The sequence below is a fragment of the Eschrichtius robustus genome, chromosome 4 (genome assembly GCF_028021215.1).
Source record: "Eschrichtius robustus isolate mEscRob2 chromosome 4, mEscRob2.pri, whole genome shotgun sequence".
NCBI lineage: Eukaryota > Metazoa > Chordata > Mammalia > Artiodactyla > Eschrichtiidae > Eschrichtius > Eschrichtius robustus.
Window position 1 is genome coordinate 131132231 of NC_090827.1, and position 21512 is coordinate 131153742.

General features: G+C 38.1%; 1 protein-coding gene across 1 annotated transcript; it reads right to left on the minus strand.

Moving 5' to 3' along the window:
* Positions 1-16281: 16281 nt before the first annotated feature.
* On the minus strand, positions 16282-21463 carry MAD2L1 (mitotic arrest deficient 2 like 1). Its single transcript, XM_068542329.1, has 5 exons — positions 21243-21463; positions 20297-20443; positions 18842-18962; positions 17748-17851; positions 16282-17023 (listed from the first exon to the last, which is right to left on the minus strand). The coding sequence occupies exons 1-5, from the start codon at positions 21313-21315 to the stop codon at positions 16851-16853; spliced, it is 618 nt and encodes a 205-aa protein (XP_068398430.1). The 5' UTR covers positions 21316-21463; the 3' UTR covers positions 16282-16850.
* Between the last annotated feature and the right edge of the window lie 49 nt (positions 21464-21512).

A 21512-nucleotide genomic window follows, 5' to 3' on the forward strand; every position in this document is an offset into this window, starting at 1 on the left:
ACAATATCATAACTATCTCAATATCATAACTATCTCAATATCATAACTATCTCAATTTCTTTAATTTTGCCATTTTCAAGAATGTTGTATCAATGGGATCATACAGTATGTAACACTTTGGGATTCGCTCTTTTCCACTCAGCATAGTGGGAGATTCATCCGGATTGCTGCAGGTATTAATAGTTCATTTCTTTGTAACTCTTGGTAGTAGTCCATGATAATGATGTGTCACAGTTTGCTTAACCAACTGTTAAGGAAGGCCCAGGTTGTCTTCAGTGTTGGGCTGTTAAATATAAAGCTGCAACAAACATTTGTGTACTCATTTTTGTGTCAACATAAGTATCCATTTCTCTAGGCTAAATGCCCAGGAGTGCAAATGTCTGGTTGTATGGTAGTCGTATCTTTTGTTTTTTAAGAAACTGTCAAATTGTTTTCCGGAGTGGCTGCACCATTTCACATTCTCACCAGCACTGTATGAATGATTGTTTCTCCAAGTCCACACAAGCATTTGGTGGTGTCATTTTTTTATCTTAGGCATTCTGATAGCTGTGTAGTGCCATCTCATTGTGGATTTAATTTGCATTTCCCTAATAGTTAATGATGCTGAACATCTTTTCATGTGCTTATTTGCCATCTGTATGTCTTCTTCAGTGTTAGGGAACCTACAGTAATCTGCTAAGAACATTTTATGTAAAGACACCTTTCTCCTTCCACTTGAGAACTGACCGCTGTACAGTTGAGGAGGCTGATGCACAGATAGTTTAGGTGCCGTGAAACCAAGCAGCCACAGTGCAACTAAAGGATTCAAATCCAGCCGACTCCCAGCCTCTGAGCAGCGAGGCCCCCTAACCTCTTCTCACAGGGACGGTCTCTTTCCTTTGACAACGGTGGAGGACTGAAATTTGATCATATAGTGAAGTTTGTGGTTTCCCTTGTAAGGCTCCTGTAATAGTTATCTGAATACATATCTTTTATTCCCCACTGGACTCTAAGGATCTCAAGGAATGAGTCTATTTTTGATTTATCATTTAATTCTCACAGGCATTGGCACATTGGAGGAATTCAAGACATTTTATGAAATAATTTTCTGCTGTGGATGAAGGAAGAAAGGAATAATCTAAAATAGTCTCTCTTTCTTTTACTTCATTCAACAGAGAGTGTTTGAACCTGTACTGAAAGAAAGGCACTTGGTTAGGTCTGGGCAGCAGGGAGCAAAAGGGACTCCGGCCCAGCTCTCTCACAAAACCTAGATTTAAATTGGAGAGACAGAAATTAAACAGAGTCTCACCAATAACTCTTAATGCCAGACTCTGGTAGGTACTACAAAGAAAAATTAGAGATGAGCAATTACAAGAGGGACCAGACACCTGACTTTGATTGTGGAGAGGGCAGGCAAGGAAGGCTTCTTTGAAAAGCTCCTTTGAAATAAGCTTTAAAAGATAATTTGGAATTAATTGGGGGGGAGGGGAGGAAGGGAGAGAGGGAAAGAGGTATGGAGGGAAGGAGGGGGAGAGACAGGGAGAGAGAGAGAGAGAAAGGGAAAGAGAGAGAGAAGAAGAAGAGGAGAAAAGAATATGTGTTGGGAGAGGATGTTTCTTTTTTAAAATAAATAAATAAATTTATTTATTTATTTCTTGCTTGCTTGCTTGCTTGCTGCATTGGGTCTTCGTTGCTGTGTGTGGGCTTTCTCCAGTTGCAGCAAGCAGGGGCTACTCTTCGTTGCGGTACGCGGGCTTCTCATTGTGGTGGCTTCTCTTGTTACGGAGCACGGGCTCTAGGTGTGCAGGCTTCAGTAGTTGTGGCTCGTGAGCTGTAGAGCGCAGGCTCAGTAGTTGTGGTGCATGGGCTTAGTCACTCCGCAGCATGTGGAATCTTCCTGGACCAGAGATCGAACCCATGTCCCCTAGCATTGGCATGTGGATTCTTAACCACTGCGCCACCAGGGAAGTCCGGGAGAGGATGTTTCATATTTCATGCTGAAGGGGTAGAATTTGAGTATATGAAATTTCAGAGACATGAAAGAGTTTGCTAGATTGGAGACACTAACAGAAGGTACAGGAAGGTGAAATAAGTCTGAAAAGGTGGGTGGAAGCCAGAAGCACAGGTCTTTTAGGTCCTCTGTGACCTTGTTAAGGCCTCTCCTCTTAAAACCAAACTAGCACAGATGCGGCATATAGACAGTGGCCTGCAGAGACTGCTCACCACTTTTAAAGGGACAGTGCTAGTCTGGACATGCTTGACTGTATTTAGAACCATGGAGGCTCATTGGGCAACACTTTTTGGCCTCTCATCAAGCATTTGGCAGAATCTATGTAAGGCAAGAAATGTAGGCAGACGTATCTCTGCACCTTCCCCAATTCCCAAATTATCTCCATTCTCTGCCTCTCCCTTTTGGAGAGTTTAGAGGCCAGGAAGACGTCTCCCCTTCTAGAATCTAGTCACTGGTAATCAGTTCTGATATGCATCAGAATTGCTTTGAGGAGCTTTTTAGGCTGTACTCTCCCAGAGGTTTTGAGTCACCAGATCCAGAAAACCTGTATTTATAAAAAGCGTTTTGCATGATTCTTACATGTAACCAGGATTGTGATTGTTTTTTAGGCATCCATTGAGAAAGAAGTGTTCTTGTACCATCTTCCCCTTGTAGTGAAGCAAAAGAGAGAAAACCTTTTCTCAGAAAGATCAAGGAAGCTTTCCTTAGTCATGTAATAGTTATCTTTAAATGTAATAGCTAAAGCTGAATGTCTTCCAAATACTGTTGTTAGTTCTTTTAATTTTATGAAAGAACTCTAAATGGAATAACAATGACAAGGTGTGTTTTCTTTTTTTAAAAAAAAAATTATTCATTTTTTAAAATTGGAGTATAATTACTTTACAATGTTGTATTAGTTTCTGCTGTACAGTGAAGTGAATCAGCTATATCTATATACATATCCCCTCCCTCCTGGACCTCCCTCCCACCGCCACCCCCCATCCCACCTATCTAGGTCATCACAGAGCACCGAGCTGAGCTCCCTGTGCTTTACAGCAGGTTCCCACTAGCTCTCTATTTTACACATGGTAGTGTATGTATGTCAATCCTAATCTCCCAATTCATCCCACCCTCCCCTTCCCCCGCTGTGTCCACATGTCCGTTCTCTGAGTCTGCAACAAAGTGTGTTTTCATTTATTTCATTGAACACCGAACTTTTGCCCTAAATATCAAATAGAAGAGGTGATCCTATGCCAATAGTACCAACATTTAAACACACTGCAAAGACAAGACTATTTTCTTAATTCTGTTTTTTCCCTTAGATTTTTAAATCTTTGATTAAATGTCTGTATTGGAAAACAGACTGTGTATTGTCAGGAGCATGAGTTCTGGAATCCAATTACCTGTTTTGAATCCCTCCTCGTTCTTTACTCCCTACATGAGAAGACTAGGAAAACCAGTTTACAATGTCCTCATTTGTCAAATGGAGATGATGATAAAAGTACATTCCTTATAGGCTGGTTATGAAAATTAAGTGAGGTAGCACTTCAGAAAACTTACTATGGTACCTAACACAGTAATCCCTCAGTTAACGTTAGTATGCTTTTAGGAGACAGCGAGACTTTGTATTCAAAGACGGCAAGTAGTATCATGGATCTTCTTCCAAGATAAAGACAGGGAGACAGAACAGGTACCAATGTTGACTGACTACAGGTCGCCAAGCTCTTTGCCACGCAGTTTATGTACATCATCTCATTTCTTTGCAGCAGATTTGTGAGGTAAGAATCATTATTTCTAGTTTTACAGATGGAGAAACTGAGGCTCAGTAGAGTTAAGTAACTGAGAGCCATATACCTAACAATTCACAGAGTCACATTTGTCTAATTCCAAAGTCATATAGTGTTTCCACAACTAAACAATGTTTCCCCTCCGGAGGAGGGAAGAAAATATATTTAAGCCACATCGTGTTTAGGTTCACTCCCAAATTATTTAATTGGAATGTATCTGAGTGTTTACATTAACTGTCAGCATTTGCATTTGGTGCCCATACCCCACTCTCTCCTCCTCAAAATGGCTGGCTATGGACCAACTCTCAGACAGGAAGTTTGTATGAGTTCCCAAGGTGGATAGTCGACTCCTGTTACCTTAAGGAGCCAGACCTTGGGGTTTAGACAGGCTGGGAGTAGCAGTCAGAACTGTGAAAGTGCTCTAATTGATGCTTCACCTCCTGATGGCTAGTTGTCCACATCTCTGTGACAGATACCAGGCTGTGAATTGTGGCTAAACCTTTCCACTGCCTCCTCAGCCTAATCCCCATTCAGGGTCACTGTCCCTGTCCCTGTGAGTAATTTCTCTCCTGATTCTGGCACTCTGGCCCTTCTACTACCTGCTAATTGATTTTTACCTCGAAAAGGGAAAAGAGAGGGATGCCCAGGCCTGGGCAGTGAGCACTTGTTCCACTACCCTTTGCTGCCCTCTGCTGACCATAGCTGGAAATTATGTTTAACCTTCAGGCCCTCGGTCCAAGGCATATTCATAATAGAGAGTGAGTGAGTGAATTCTGGCACACAAAAAACTAAGTAAATAAAATAAATGATATTTTCATGCATTTTTTAAAAAGTCAAATTTCAAAAAAATACATTAAAAATGTATTTAAAATTTCAAAAAAAAAATACATGGTTAATAAAATATCTAAATGTACCCTTAAAGAATACAGTCATCCCTCAGTATCTGTGGGCGATCAGTTCCAGGATGCCCTGTGGATACCACAATCCACAGATGTTCGAGTCCGTTATATAAAATGGCACAGTATTTGCGTATAACCTATGCACATCCTTCTGTATGCTTTACATCATCTATAGATTACTTATAATACCTAATACAATGTAAATGCTAGGTACATAGTTGCCAGCGCACAGCCAATTTAAGTATTGCATTTTGGAACTTTCTGGAATATTTTTGGAATATTTTGGATCTTAAGTTGGTTGAATCTGTGGATGTGGAACTTATGGATGCATAGGGCTGACTGTACTAGCTTATATGTACATAGACCCTACCATTCATCTTTTCATTCAAGGGACAGGTCTATAATAGCACAGTTGAAAATCATGCTACCAGTATTGATCAATCTTCTTAATCATGCATGTGTATGGAAAAAAAAAAAAAAACAAAACCAGAAAATTTAGAAGAAACCAACAGCAAAAATGAGAAGGTCCAAGTGGAACAGATGTAACAGTTGACTCCTGAAGAAAACAGTTAATTAAGAGAACTGAACAAAACAAATATCGTATATTAACACATGTATGTGGAACCTACAAAAATGGTACAGATGAACCGGTTTGCAGGGCAGAAGTTGAGACACAGATGTAGAGAACAAACGTATGGACACCAAGGGGGGAAAACTGCGGCGGGGTGGGGATGGTGGTGTGCTGAATTGGGCGATTGGGATTGACATGTATACACTGATGTGTATTAAATTGATGACTGATTAAAAAAAAAAAAAAGGGACAATGAGAAAATGCTGAAGGCTGGAGGAGAACAAAGAACATTAGATACAGAGCGGCAAATATAAGTATATATCCAACATTTAATTAGAAATCATGCAAGTTAGAAGACATTTGACTAACATCATTAAAGTGCTGAAAGCAAAAATGTCCATCTAGAAGTCTTTATCCAACAAAGATGTTCTTTAAGAGTGCATATATATTCTCAAACAAATCTGAGAAACTTATTGAAAGCAGTCGTACATTACAAGAAATGCTCAGAAAATGAATGAGAGTAAGGATGGAATGTGACTGACAGAGTGCTAATTTAATAACGTCTTTGAGAAGCTGACATATCAGAAGAGCCTTGCCTGGATAAGGTTAAGGAAGAGCTATGCAATGAGTGTCCAAGTAAAGAAAATAAACACCGTTGAATGTCCTGAGTATGGGAAGTCTTCATGTTTTTTTAAGAAGAGCAATAGGCCATTATAAAATTTTAAAATAATCATAACAGATTGAACATACCTGTTTAACTTTCTTCTGTCCTAAAATGTCAATAAACTTTATTTATTTAAAAAAAAAAAAAAGAGAACTGAAAGAAAAAATGATTTAAAAAACCCCTCAAACCCTAACATCTTCAGAGTCAAGAAGCCAAAGAATAGGTGGCTGGGTAACAAGAATAATCAAAGAAAAAAGATTTCTTGGAAATTAAAGGTATCATTGGCTAAATGAATAATAGAAATTCTTGAAGATTGGGTTTAAGGACTCCCATTTGAGCTTGACACTTGGAACATTCATCTTTCCATTTTGATGATACAGATTACCTTTTTTTCCTCAATAGGTAGAGCTATTCAGTCTTTCAGTAAGGAGTAATTTAATAATTGGAATAATGTAAATGCTATTTCAGTTTGTAGAATCAACATATAAACAAAACTTGGAAGACAATAGTAACTATAAAAAAGAATCTAATATTAACATTGATAATGTAAAAAAAACGGAAGTCTGTTAAGGCAGCAGAGAGATGTGGAAGGTAATGTCAGACACAGATTTTTCTCACCTTATCTAGTAAGGAATCAAGCTATACTATCTAAAATTTATGTAACAAAATATGGGGTTTAAGCATATTCTTTAAAATTATAGATAAACACCAGAAGAACCAAAATACTGTAACTGGAAAAACTTAGTAGTGGATAAAGAAATATGAACTAAATTTATCATCTTTTAAGAGATACTATCTAAAGTTGATGAACGAGAAATGGAGAAATTAACATAAGTTTCAGAGGTATGGTAATAACCAGCAACAGAATAAAAAATGTTTAAAAATAGGGAGCTGGTGGGGGGGTGGTGGGATGAACTGGGAGATTGGGATAGACATATATACACTATTGATACTATGTATAAAATAGATAACTAATGAGAACCTACTGTATAGCACAGGGAACTCGACTCAATGCTCTGTGGTGACCTAAATGGGAAGGAAATCCAGAAAAGAGGGGATATATGTGTATGTATAGCTGATTCACTTTGCTGTACAGCAGAAACTAACACAACATTGTAAAGCAACTATACTCCAAGGGAGCTGGATTAGAAATGGGGAGTGGGAGAACAAGGTAAGGTAGAGAACTTACTTTTCATTTAGTACCACTCTGTACTGTTTGATGTTTTTTAACTTGTGTACGTATTAATTTTACATGTCAAAAGTAAAAAGTGAAAAAAAAACCAAAAAAATTTCTGCAGCTGCAGTTCTTGGCACCATTTTCCTTCACAGCTGCAGTCTCTCTCCTTACACTAATGGTCAGATCCTACTGAGACAGGAAGGCGTAAGAACAGAAAAGTTTCTGCCCTGAAGTTTAGGTTTAGGTATTTTTTGTTTGTTTGTGCTTGTGTTCTATCTTTTCAATGGCCCAACCTTTTGGAATACTAACTTTTGAGTACTTTAATCTGTGACATCTAGAATCTCCTTAAAGTTTTGCTAAACTTTGGTATCCTTCTGTTACTTTTTCTTTTTCTTTTAATTGAGGTAAAATTGGTATATAACATTTATACACATTTCAGGTATACAGCATTATAAATTGCTATTTGTATACACTACAAAGTAACCAGCACTTAAGTCTAGTTACCATCCATCACCATACAGTTGATCCCCTTCACTCACTTCACCCTTCTTCCAATCCCTTCCCTTCTGGTAACCACCAATCTGTTCTCTCAATCTGTGAGTTTGTTTTTCTTTTGTTTGTTTTGTTTTTTTATATTCCACATAAAAGGGAAATTATATGGTATTTGTCTTTCTTCATCTGACTTATTTCACTTAGCATAATACCCTCAAGGTCCATCCATGTTGTAGCAAATGGCAAGATTTCCTTCTTTTATGGCTACATAGTATTCTGTTGTGTGTATATATATACATTAAATCTTCTTTATCCATTCATCCATCCTTGGACATTTAGGTTGTTTCCATATCTTGGCTGTTGTAATAATGCTGCAGTGAACACAGGGGTGGATATATCTTTTCAAATTAGTGTTTTTGTTTTCTTCAGATAAATACCCACAAGTAGAATTGCTGGATCATTTAGAAGTTCTATTCTTAATTTTTTGAGGAATTTCCATACTGTTTTCCACAGTGGCTGAACCAGTTTACATTCCCACCGACCATGTACAAGAGTAATCCTGACTCACTGGCCTTTACTGTGATCCTGGTGTTTTAATTTTTTTTTTTTTTTTAATTTAATTTTGACTCTAGTCACCTACTGCCTAGCTGGGTCCAACTCAACCTGCCTAGGTAAGAAGGAAAAAATTTATGGAAGAGTGATGACAATCACTATTATCATAATAAATAAAACAGTGTATATTATTAAGTTAAAACATAGTGCTAAGAAGTAGGGTGATGGTCTCTACCCCATTCTTCATGTTTTCGTAGAGAAGAGTGTACTTCTCCCCTACAGAGAACACACTTGGAAGAATTTGGGAGTAGAGGTTTCCTCTAGACCACAATCTTGCATGAGACAATAGACAGGAGGAAATGAAGAAACCAGAATATCTAAATTTTCTAAGAAGGCAATAATGTCTCAAATGTCACTCTGTGAGAGAAAGTAGGCAATATATATGGGGAGATCCCACAAGCATCACCCAAACAAAACAAGAAAAAACACAAAGAAATACACAAATATATTACACACGTAGAAGCACAACTGTTGGGCAGTTTCTGGTCAGTAAACACAGATTCCCAGGCTGTGGACTTGACACTGGTGCAGCTGGCTGACCTGCCATGGGACTGAAACGAGGTGTTCTCAGGTCCTCACTGTCTCCAACACAGGTACCACTAAGTTATCTGCCATGCTCTTTGGCTGAGAATAGCATTGTCAAACCACATTATACCATTCACTTAATTTGGGGATCATAATTTTGTTTGTGATAACTTCTGTAGTGGAGCTGCAATTTCTTTTGTGGCTACCGACCCCTTGGAGAGTAGAGCTAACTAGAGATTTGAATTTAAAAAGGCTGAAGAAGCTATATTCCTATGAAAGACAGCCTAGGACACAGCTGCAGATATAGGAATCCAGACAACTAAGACCCTCTGGCTGAGACTGAGCCAATTGTATAAAATAGGGAATGAAGGCATTTGGACTTTAATTTCTATGGGCTTTTATTTACAAGGGGATTTAGTTTTGAGGAAGCTGAAAAAGAAGAGTTTCCTATTGTTCAAATTTGGGACATTTTGTTGTTGATCCAGTCTTTGTATTCGTTTCATAAAGTCTGATGATCTATTTTGGACAATGTGACAGGACATAATTAGTGATAAGAATAGAATAGGGAGTGAATTTTGAGCTTAGGGTGCTGCGTGAAATCCTGTCTGACTCATGTTGCTAGAGTCTTTTGTGGGCAAAAAGTGAAATGCCCATCAGCAGTTCCAGAGGGGAACGTTGTATAGAAAGAAGTGGAGTGTAGGATGGTAAGAGCACAGCAGCACTCTGAGCATGCAGCCCGCCCTGCTGAGAGGACAGCCCGCTCTGGCTTACTTCTGACTTGCTTAAGTACAATGGCTTATGACATCATTTCCCAGCCTTCCTTCATATATGTGCTGCCTTCGTGATTTTTATTTGCAAATCACCCGTCCCAATACTGAAACATTTTAAAAAAATAATGTGTGTACTTTAAAAATCTTTAGCTCATGATATGTTAAAATATGCTATATATTTTTCTGAATACAGATTAAAATACATAATTACTAAAATTTTTTTTAAATGCCTGTTACCATCACCCTGCTACCTAAAATCAACTGGCATAATGCCAGTGGAACACACTGGCATTGTAATATGCTAAAAGATTAAAAACCTGGCAAATGGGCTTCCCTGGTGGCGCAGTGGTTAAGAATCCACCTGCCAATGCAGGGGACATGGGTTTGAGCCCTGGTCCAGGAAGATCCCACATGCCGTGGAGCAACTAGAGAAAGCCCGTGCACAGCAACGAAGACCCAACGCAGCCAAAAATAAATAAATAAAATAAATAAATTTATATTAAAAAAAAAACCTGGCAAATACTGGGAGGGATGCATGTTACTCCACTCTTCATGTTTCTGCTCTGATCCTGATGATGGAAAGTGGTACTGGAGAAATATTGGGGGCCCCTCTCTCCACCTTCTCTCTCACACCATCCCAAGCAACAAAGAAGAACTCTTTCTAAGGCTTGCCAGAGCTCAGGTACAGTGCTTTCTAACTCTGCCCTTGGCGTTCAGGGAGCGGCACTTCTTACTCCCATGCTGGAGTTGGGCTTGAGTGAGGAAGACCAAAGTTGTCTGACTGTTCCACAGTTCATTTATAGGGGAGTAGTAGCAAACCTATTTCTGCTTTAGGTGTAAGCCTCTTGCTCCTACTCAGCTTTACTAGAAAACCCCATAATATAGATGATAATACATACATTTCAATCTGTTTTCTGTGTCTATTTCTCAAACTGGTGAAAGCCCATAAAGCAGAAGCCCAAATTCCAACACAGCATTTAGTTACAAAAACAAGTGAAAGGAATGAGAGAAGAAAATGTTGATGGAAGAAAATGAATGCTCCTGTTACACAGCAAAAGGCTCTGTGTTAATAAACATTTAGTGATAGCTTATTATGAAAGAGATTTTCAAAAAGTTAATGTACCTTGACGCTCAAACATTTGTGGTTGTGAGTTTTCACTTCCCCAGCTGGAGTTAGATTCAGGTGGTATTGTAGTCTCCTTGGCTGAGTCTGCATACTGGAACAGGGGGACCCTTCCTTGTTCCCTAGTCTCTGAGAGGCAATGAGATACAGTAAGAATACAGGCTTTGGAGTCAGGCCTGGGAATGTATTCTGGATGTTTGAAGCTGGGCAAATTACTTAACCTTCCCGAATCTCACTTTTTACAGGTGTAAAATGGGGATGGTAACTCTCATTGGGTTGTTGTGAGGATTGAGATAATGCATGTCATGTACTAGTTTGATGCCGGATCCCCTCCCTGCCCACAAATTGAGCCTAAGGTACTCTATGAAGGATTATTTCTCCTTACGCAGTGTTTCTTCACGGTTATCCTCTGGGACTCACTGGGCATCAGCAGTTATAAAACCTTCATTTTGGATCCAGTCCTTCTCTTTCCACACTATTCTCCCCTCACAGCCCTGAATTGAGGTTTTGGAGCTATTCCTTATTCCAGAGGACTTGTCATTTGGGACTCAGACTTCATCATTTTCTTTGCTTCATGGCTCTCCCCATGTCCCATCACCAGTTTCCAAGACCACAGGCTGTAGCCCAAGTCTCCTACTTCCCCACCAGCCCCAGCCTCTATGCACCTAGAAGGAACCAGGCTGAAAAGGTGTAAAGCACCTAACTGGTACTTGGCACATGGTAGATGATCATTGGCTATAAATTTCCTTTCTTAGATCTGGAAGCTTTGAACTGGTTTCTAAAGAGCTGTATTGACTATTATGATTGAGTACAGTGATACAAGAACTGTATTTTAGACATGAAATATTTTGGATATCACTGACTCAATCTTTAAAACCACTAACTTCTGCACTTAGACAGGGAGACTGCCATTTAGATAGAAATCATATCCATGTCTAGGCATATACTCAATATGTCCATATCTATATAGTTTTTAAAGACGTTTGAGATCTTTCCCTTGCATGGCAATGGAGTATGGTTGGCCTGCTTATACTCAGAAGTCTTTTCCACACAGATAAAATTCCAAGACAATAAAGATTCTGATCTGATGTAAGTTCCTTTGTGCAAACAAGCTTACATAGCAAAATGATGCAGATAAATGTAGATGAAAATGGACTTTACACAAATAAATGAAACTATATTATGTTTCTCTAGTATAAAAATAGATCAAATGGTAGGAGGACAAAAATAGGTGAAGTGGTAACATAAACTGACTTGTGAAATCAGAGGGTCAACTCTGACATTTTTCTCTCTAGGCCTTTTCTAATAGTTTTGTTGCTAGGGCTACAATGTTTTTGCCAGATTGGAACAGGATTGTCAACTCTAATGGAGATTAAGTAGCTTTCCCAGCTAGATTTTTTTTTTTTTTAAATAAGCATAGGTTAATCCTGCTGACTTTCAAAGCCATATTCAAGAATGGAAAGATCGCTAAAGATCTGTTTTTAGAAAATATAACTAATGTGAAGTTTAGCAGACAGGTTCTATTCCATAGTTGTTCCAACACAAATCTTTATCATGGTCACATTGAACCAAATAACTTGAAATATAATTTCATACACTGAATAAAAAAAGAATGAGAAAATATTATTTACAAGTTAAGCCAAAAATTAATTCCCCAAGGAGTAACTGAGGTAGTTAAATGAACAATTCTTCTGATTAGTTGGAAAACTGTTTCACAGATGCTTGAAAATTCACACTTGATTTATTCTATAAACAATATAGATAAGGCGTAGGATAAAGTCCTCTCTGTTTTGGTTTCTTCCATTCATTGGTCAGAGTCGTCTGAGGAAAGTGTAAATACAAACTCACCAATGAAACTCAAAGCCCAGTAAAGGAAAAGTAATTTGTTCTGGACACTCGATTGCTAAAAGGATGTAGAAGGTAAGAACCATTAAGAAAAGGGTGAAGAATTGCTTTTGATGTGCTTGTTGTGGAGTCAAATGAGCTTCCTTGGCTGAGGTCAAAAGAGGCCATCTAAACTTTAAAAACATAGTGACATTTGCATGCCCACTGACCCCACGATTCTGCTTGTGCACTGAAGCATGAGAATTAAATGAAATAGTTCATGTAAAGTGCCTAGCAAAAGACAGATGCTGTGTTTTTCCCTCTGATGTCTTCATATTTTGGTAGACAGAAATCCCAATGTTAACTTCCAATAAGAAAAGCAGAATATTAGTCTAATTTAGAGTTAGAAGAAATTCACTTTAAGTATTACAACATTAGTGACACCTGGTGGAAAATACAGGCATTACAATGTAACATCATAGCTATTCTGATCTTTCACAGAAAATAAAATTAAGATAAATTTTATAGACTAAGCAATTAAATGGAAACAGAAGGTAAAGAAAAATTAAATGTCTATGTGGATACCTACGTTATTATGCTTATGATTTTCGAGTTCATATGCTAAAATATATAGGAGGTTAATGAACCTAAGAAACTTGAATGCATTCTAATAGTAACATTTATTCAGCATACATGTTTATATAGTGATTAAAAATAGAGGCGTGTAGCCTTTATGCTATTCTGAATCTCTTTGTACACACCATGCGCCAAAGAACCTCCCTTCCCAGTTTTCAGATCAAAATTCACTGTGGGGTGTCCTGAGGAGTACCTTAAAGAAATAGCCAGTTGTGTTTCGCAGAATATGGGATAGAGATAGAGCCATCCCATTTGAGATACCATGGATGGAGAAAACAAATGATGTTGCTTTAAATGTAAGCCTTGAATATCACAAAATCAATTGCTCTGAGCCAGGGAGGGGTTTGAATATTTGTGAACAAAACAGCAAACAGATCTATTACAAGGTCAGCAAACTACAACCCCTGTGTCAAATATAGCCCACCATCAGGTTTTTGTTATTGGAACACAGCCATGCTCATTCGTTTACCTGTTGTCTAAGGCTGCTTTCAAGTTACGACGGAATCACTTGAGTAGGTGCAAGACACCATATGGCTGCAAAGCCTAAACTAGTATCTGACCCTTTACAGAAAACGTTTGCCAACCCCTGGACTATTAGATCCTTTCACCATATTTTCACACCTCTCCCCCATCTCCTTGGGAGGAGTATACTTCCCTTCCCCACTGAAGTTTGGCTTAGCCATAAGACTTGCCTTGGCCAGTGGAATGTGGAAAAGTGTCAGTGTGCAAGTTCTGAAACTAAGCTTCAAGAATCCTGGCTAGTCACTGCCCTTTCAGTGGTAGAACGACACATGACCTGTAGACTTAGGTGAGAATGAAGACAAGCACCCCAGCTGACCTGCAGACTTGAAGGAGGAAAAAATGCTTATTGTTGCTATGTTATGGTTGTTTGCTCTACAACAAAAGCCAATTGATACATGAGATTGTTATACCTCTGTGTAAAAATTCCCATGGAGGCTTGACTTCTCTGTCTGATTGATGATACTGAGAGAAGGATCCTGAAGACCAGGTGTGGTTCAGTCCCTTCTGGGGCTCTATTTCAAACCCTGATGGGCTCAACTGGAACATGGTTTCATTCCTCTACCTATGGTAAGCAAAATTGAGTCAGAGCCCAGGCAGGTCTAGAGGCCCACCAGATTCTCTTGGAATCTTAGCTTCTATTTAACATGGTATGAAGTCAGTCACAATTCTTTCATCTGTTGGTTTAGATATCTTCCTCCCAGGGTGAGCCTCAAGGTATAGAAGGAGGGTGGGACAAGTCCAGCTGGAACCTTAGGCCAAAGCTTTTCCAATCTAGCTTTATCAGTAAAGCTCATAGCTTGGCTCCCATTCAACTCCAATATGTATATTTCTGAATTGATACATAATCTGTAAGAGGCGAGGAAGATCATGACTGGCTCCTCAGAATCCTCACAAGAGTAAATAGTTAACACGCAAATGGTGTAAGAAGTCTGATTTAACCATGTTAAGGATGTTGGCTGAGATGAAATGATCAAAGTATTTAAAAATGCAGTTTCCCAGAATTCTTAGTCTTACATCTCAGCTTGTTAAAATGCAAACAAAGCTTTTCATTGTCACTTTTTTTAAACCAGCAATCTGAGTCATCTGGATAGATCACTGGGTAACACCAGTGGTCCATTTATTACATAAAGATATGCAGAGTTCACAAATTTGTCACTGAAAATCCCTGGGGCTGCCCTAGCTCTCTGGTTTTCAGCCTTTCCTTTGATTCTTTACATAGCTAATATTCTTCCATTAAATTTTTTCAAAGCCAATTTTTTTTTCTGTTTTCAAAAAAAGAAGAGCCTAGCTGATGCAGAACTGATACTATAGAGTAACTTGCAGGCAATAGATTTTATGGCAGAAACTCCTGTTATTGAGGGTAACATTCAAATCCAGAGCATTAATTTCTGGACATAACAACTCTTAAAGGAGAGAGAAGTAAGTACCATAATAAATCACAAAAGTAGTAATATTAGGATCACTTAATTTGTCAGAAACATAAATGACAGAAATGTGTTATCAGCAATATATAATGTTGCTGCTGGTGAGCTTTTTTGGGGCAAGAACCACATTTTATTATTCCCATTGTTTAACGAAGGGGCATTCAGTGTTTCCTGAAGCAGTCATTGCTTTCTATAAAAACTTTCAAACATATTATTTCCTAAAAATAGGATCATAATTTTCAACTCTCTCCATATTTTTACTCAAGCTCTATTTCTGCTTTCCTTCTCAATGCATATTTCAAATGTTAAACAGATTATGAACAGCTCAAGGATTCACATGTTGACTCTTGACCATCCCTAAATAAACATTATTTCCACTTCTGAGTACCTACTTTCTTACTCAGGAAGACTTGTGGGTGAACCTCAGTTAGATAGCTTCAACAACTCTTTAGAGATTGGCCTTTGCAACAGCATTCACGATACCCATCATCAAAAATTGGCACCTATTTGTCCAGCAGCTCTAAGAGATGAAAGGATGTAAGACATTGCCCTTTATTCTTAACAAGCACACAATTGGATCAGAGATAAGATTATCCAGGTGAAATAATAAAGACAAATACATAATGAAGTAAACCTGTTTGGTTACTTCATGGTCCTTTGCCATATATTTTCCTCTCCTTCATAAGATCTCAAGCTTCAGTACTGTAAGAAATACTACAGTACTACACGATCCGCAGTTGGTTGAATCCATGGGTATGGAGTACCCACAGATATGGAGGGCTGGCTGTAAGTTATACTGGGATTTTCAACTGCTTGGAGGGTCAGTAATCCAGTCCCTGCACTGTTCAAGGGTCAACTGTATACGGAAAATTAGACTAACAGTAGGCTAAGAGTATAGAAAGGTTCTACAATCCAAAATTTGCTAAACTGAATTAATTCCAAAGGACATGTATCATTTTACAAAAAGAAGGTTTATTTTAAATCTACTGTTATGAGATGAAGGGGAGTACAATAAATGCTTGTGCATTAAATTGAAAGTACCTCAAGACTTACTCAACTTTGAATTCTTAGGCCCTACAACCATAGTAGGCACAAGAAATAATATGCTGTACTGAATGCATCATAACTATTTAACTGTATTAACACCACACCAATATAAAAATATTTTAAGACAAAATTAAAACATACACATTTAACTTTATTTCATCATTGTCATTTAAAGCTTGATTTTATAAAACATAAAAGGACATTCTTAAAAGTTTGGTATCACAGCGATTTGAACAGTAGGAATATCCATAGCTTCATAGGTTCAAGTTATATAAATTAAAATCAAATAATTGGAAAATTTTTCAATATGGAAACTATACAAATGAAATAAATGGCAAAAGGACCTAATAGGAGCAATATTTCATTACTTATGGACTATCATTAGTTACTTTCAGGATCTAAACAAATATTCTGAATATTCATATTTCTTTTGCTCTATTTTATATTTAAATATTTCCCTATATTCTGAGTCAAGCTGCTTGACCAAAAGGTCTGATTTAGAAAGACATTTAGCTTTATGGCAAAAGTTTTTCCATCTACCGTTACTACCTTCAAAGGAACTGACATTACAATGCTAATGTAATCTGCTAGTTCCCTTTGGAAGTGTGCAATAACTTACATCAGCCCTATGGAAAGTGAAACAGGTACCAAGGAATGGAACAATTATGCACAGATTCAGTAAAGTATAATGTTAAGTTTTCCCCATCTAAAAATTAACCAATGAAATAAAACATATCAACTAAAGTTGATTTGGTTTCAGGAAAACCACATTTGAGAATACAAGTACATTACTGTCTTTAGCTTATCCTCAGTCATTGACAGGAATTTTGTAGGCTACCATGCTATTTACTTTGTGAATTGTAGTAGTAAATGAACGAAGACGAACTTCCTCAGAATTGGTAATGAACTGTGGTCCTGACTCTTCCCACTTTTCAGGTACAACCAAATCTTTGTCTGTATAAATCAGGAGATCAAATGAACCTAAATTGGGGATAAAATAATTAGGGTACATTATTTTTTCAAAAGTAAAACTACCTGCCCTGTCTCCCTCACATTCTGAACCACACATAGTGTTAGAAATGTAGTTTAGCCTGGTCTGTAATAACTAGTTCATTGCTTTTCTTCAATGGAAATTCACTGTAGTACAGAAAATATTGCACTCCTTTCACTTTATCTTATGAAAAATTCAAGTTTTTTTTTTCTTTAAAGAAAAAACCGTTAAAAATATTTGTAGAAAGTATATAATGAATCACATGGGATAGCATGAATGTGACCTACAGTAAAGCTAACATCTTGGTTCTGTGACTGATGTATCCTAGTGCCTAGAACAGAGTGTGACATATAGTAGGTTTTCAGGACATATCTGATGTTTGAAGGAGTAAGGAAGATAGAAAAGCAAGACACAATTATAGCTATAGTCTTAAATATATATCAATACATAAAAGTGTGTAAGAAATGAAGATAATGAAAGAAATTACATCAAAACATTCAAGAGTGAGTATTGTGGAATACTTTCATTCCTTTCCTTTTCAGCATTTCCAAATTTTCCAGAATGCATATAACATTACTTTTCCTTTATAATGCTTTCCCATTTTTATTACATGATATTGATAAGAAAAAATTTAATAAAGGGGTAATTCTTAAAATAGTAGCTTAGTCTTTTCCCCAACAAATTTAAGGCAATGTGACGTTGTATAACACTTACAAGAAACTTCCAACAGTGGCAGAAATGTCACTGTAGCTGTGATCTGTCTGATCACTGAGCGGATTTCATCTTGGATAGCTTTCTGAGACTTTTCTCTGGGTGCACTACCAAAGAAACCAAATCAATTAATTTAAGTTTTAACGAGTTATTTTAAACATTTGTAAGATTATTTATCTAATTAAATGATTCCAAAATCAAGTAAGTAATACATTAAAAAGGAGTTTTTTAGAAAATGAGTACATCATTAGGACCCATAATACCACAGTAAGCATAGTATGTATTTTTATTATTTCATTTATCCTTCCAGTCATTTTTTAGGGTTGGTCTTAGGATCAGGTCATTTTGTATCAGATGACCAGAAAATCTGCCAAGTGCTTCAAGTTAGGAAAACTTCAGTACCTCTTAAAAAAAAAATAACAGTGGTATCTAAAATATTTAATTGGTATAATCATTTTGGCATTTTTAGTAACGCCTAAATGTCTAATTCCCTGTTGTCTCAAATAAGATATTAAATTGTATATCAAATTATTTTTATAAGCTAAACATTTCCTAAAAGAGACCAAAGGCTTCAGAAGCAAACTACATTTCATTATGAGAAATGGTTCTGAATTTACAGGTAAGTATGCCTAGGACAATGCTAGTCATTAGCATATAATGATGGGCATTTCCCATTCAGGTAGTCTGGAAACTTCAGAGTTTATGAAGTGTCTTAGGAAATTTGTGGCATTAAGTGAAATACAGTAGAGCTGCATCTTAAGCTGGGAGAGTCTAGGATAATCCCTTATGCTTAAAAGTACCTTTAAAAAATTCATAAAATGGGCCACCTAGTATATTGTATGGCGTTTTGCATACACCACCATAAATACTACAATTTGAAATTCACCAGTTTAGACTAAAGGCAATACTATACAAGTCAATGACATGCTAAAGTAAGCACAATTCTTTTCCACAGGAGACTGAAGATCAAATTAAACATCCTAGAAAAAACTATACCTTATACGAAACTTGTTCAATATAATTAGAACTCATTTTGTAAAGAAAACAAGTTTTAGAACAAGCATATGAAAGTGGACATAATTTAAATTCCTACTTACCTGTCATCTTTTGCAGTCTTGTCGCACTCAATATCAAATTGCCATCTTTCAAGGACCTCACCACTTTCAATATTTGAGATGACTACCACCAATTTCTGCACTGTACACTTGTATAACCATTCTGTAATACATAACAAGGCATCTGTTTTGGTTCACTGCATTACAAAGCAACTCTTTTCTCGGGTCCCACTTCCTATCCTCGGCAAATTTCTACCACTGCTATTTTGGATCTCCTCCAAATTATACAGAAAACTTGCCCCATCAATAACCTAGCTCCTGTTTTCAAATTCTCAGTATTTATACCAGGTATAGCACTGGGTGCTGAGGATAGGATCGTAAACATTCGGTACTTCCATCCTAATCCAAGGCAAGAGTGTAGAAGATAACATTAACCTAATCACTGCACCAATTAACGTGAAATTAAAATTGTGGTAACTGCTATGCAGGTGCAAAATATGGTACAATGAAAGCATAAAATAGGAAAATTTGACTCAGTCAGGGAGAGTTTGAGTTTAGTTCTAAGAGGTTCCACACCAAATAATCCGAGTGCAGCCCTATGAATGACTATAGGTGATTTAGCCCTGAAGTTAATGAAAATACAATGATGTAATTTAAAAAATGAAGTTACTTAAAACAACAAAAAAAATGATTCATGAATTTTAAAATTAAAAAGGAAAAAAAAAGATGACGGCTGTAGTGTTTTTTAGAACTAGTAATTTGGAAGGTCAAATGGGTAGATAGGGAAAAATATCCCACAACACAGAAAAATCAGAAATGGGACTCCTAAGTGGAGAGAAACATGAAAGAGAAACTAATAGGAATTCTAGAAAAAGAAAGAAAAGGAATAGATGGAGAACAAATATTGATCCAACAATACTGCAACTTCTTGAGCTAAAAGGAAAAAATGAGTGTTCAGATAGAAAAGGCTACTGCCTCAGGCAGGATTTTAAAAAAAAAAGGACAAATGGAAATAGGTGAAAATAAGAAAATTCTAACGAGCGCTCTGTTATTTAGTAGTTCTTCTAAGTTTAGTCCCCCAGGTTGAATTCAGTTTTAGTTACTTCATCTTAATATAATGATGGTTTTAGACTGCAAGCAGCTACAAAAAAATATATTAAGTATAGTGGGTTTTTTTCTCAGATAATCAACACCATCATAATAGTAAAATTTGAACATGTTCCATCTGGTCACATAAACTCTGTTAATGGAGATTGTTTCCTTAAGCCATATCAGATTTCTAACATTAAAATATTCAGCCTACTCAAAGTGTGGTGGAGGAAGGGTGGGATGTCTTTCAATTTATATGCTATTTGCTTCCTCCCAGTTGATTCACTATGGGGTGGTAGTGTGTTTTACACCACCATGTACAGAGCTGAAAAATGAGCACCAAGATGCTAGAAAATGTGGATCATAGAAGACCTGCAAAACTCAAAACTGTTTCCAACAATTAATTACCTTTCAGTTGTTCCACCACATTATTTAGGTATTTTATGAGTTCAGGATCAGTAGTTACAAGCAAGGTGAGTCCATATTTCTGCACTCGAGTAAAGGTTTCGGATGGATATATGCCACGCTGATATAAAATGCTGTTGATGCCAAATGCTGAAAACAAGAAATATTAAAGTCACTGTCACTTTGTAACTTCGGGAAATAAAGCATATTTAGATGTGGCTATGGTTTCATTAATGGTGTAAAGCTGTAAATGTCTAAACACACACGTGTTTGTGTGTTTTGCTGAAAGCAGAATAGGTACAAAGTGGCATTAAAAATCCTTAAAATCTTGCTTTTAAGTAAGAGAGAAAGTGATACCTGCATTTATGTGGCAATAAAAGAAAAATGCCAAACTGCATTAATCTCCCAGTGGCAAATTTCATTTCATTGTAAAACAAGTCCAAATTCAGATGTTATGGTTAGAGGACGTCAAAATAGGCAACCGACTGACTAGTCCAAAGCCCAGGCAAGCCTCGCCCCCTCTCTCTTTCCTCCTTTTATCCTCACAAGTTCTGCCACATTCTATCAGAAGGTACAACTGGCCTGGTCCAGAACGGAGCTTCCCGAAGTCTAGTCCATCACCGTCGACCAGATTCACCTCGCGGGGGTGATGGTGAGGGGTGAGCTCTGCACTTTAAAGAAACGCTCCCGGCGAAGGGGCTGTACCGCGAGGCAGGCCTCAGCAGCACCTAGGCGTCCTCCTCCATCGTTAGCAACGCGTCCGGAGGAGGCGCCTGCATCCGCCTCTTCCCAGATTCCTCCTGCGGGGCAGGAGGCCGGGGCTGAGAGGGCTTGGGTTCGGGGCCGCTCCGGCCCACCCGGCTTCCCACCTCCTCGGAAGCCGAGCCGCGGGCCTGCCGGGCGGCCTGGGCTCCGTTCTCCCCGCCCTACGGCCTGCGCGAGGACTTACAGAAGAACTCGGCCACGATTTCGGCGCTCCCGCGCAGGGTGATGCCTTGCTCCCGGGAGAGCTGCAGCGCCATGGCCAGGCCCACGGAAGACGGCACACGCTTCCACCCGGCAGACAGCAACACCAGGGGTTTCCAGAGCAGTTCCCCGCCGCTCGTTTCAAAAGTAACGACGCAGGTCGCCGTCGGCCCCTCGCGCAGGCGCGACGAGCTTTTAGGTCCCGCCCTACGCAGCGGGGTTCCGCAAGATCTCTGGGCTTTCGCAGGAGCGG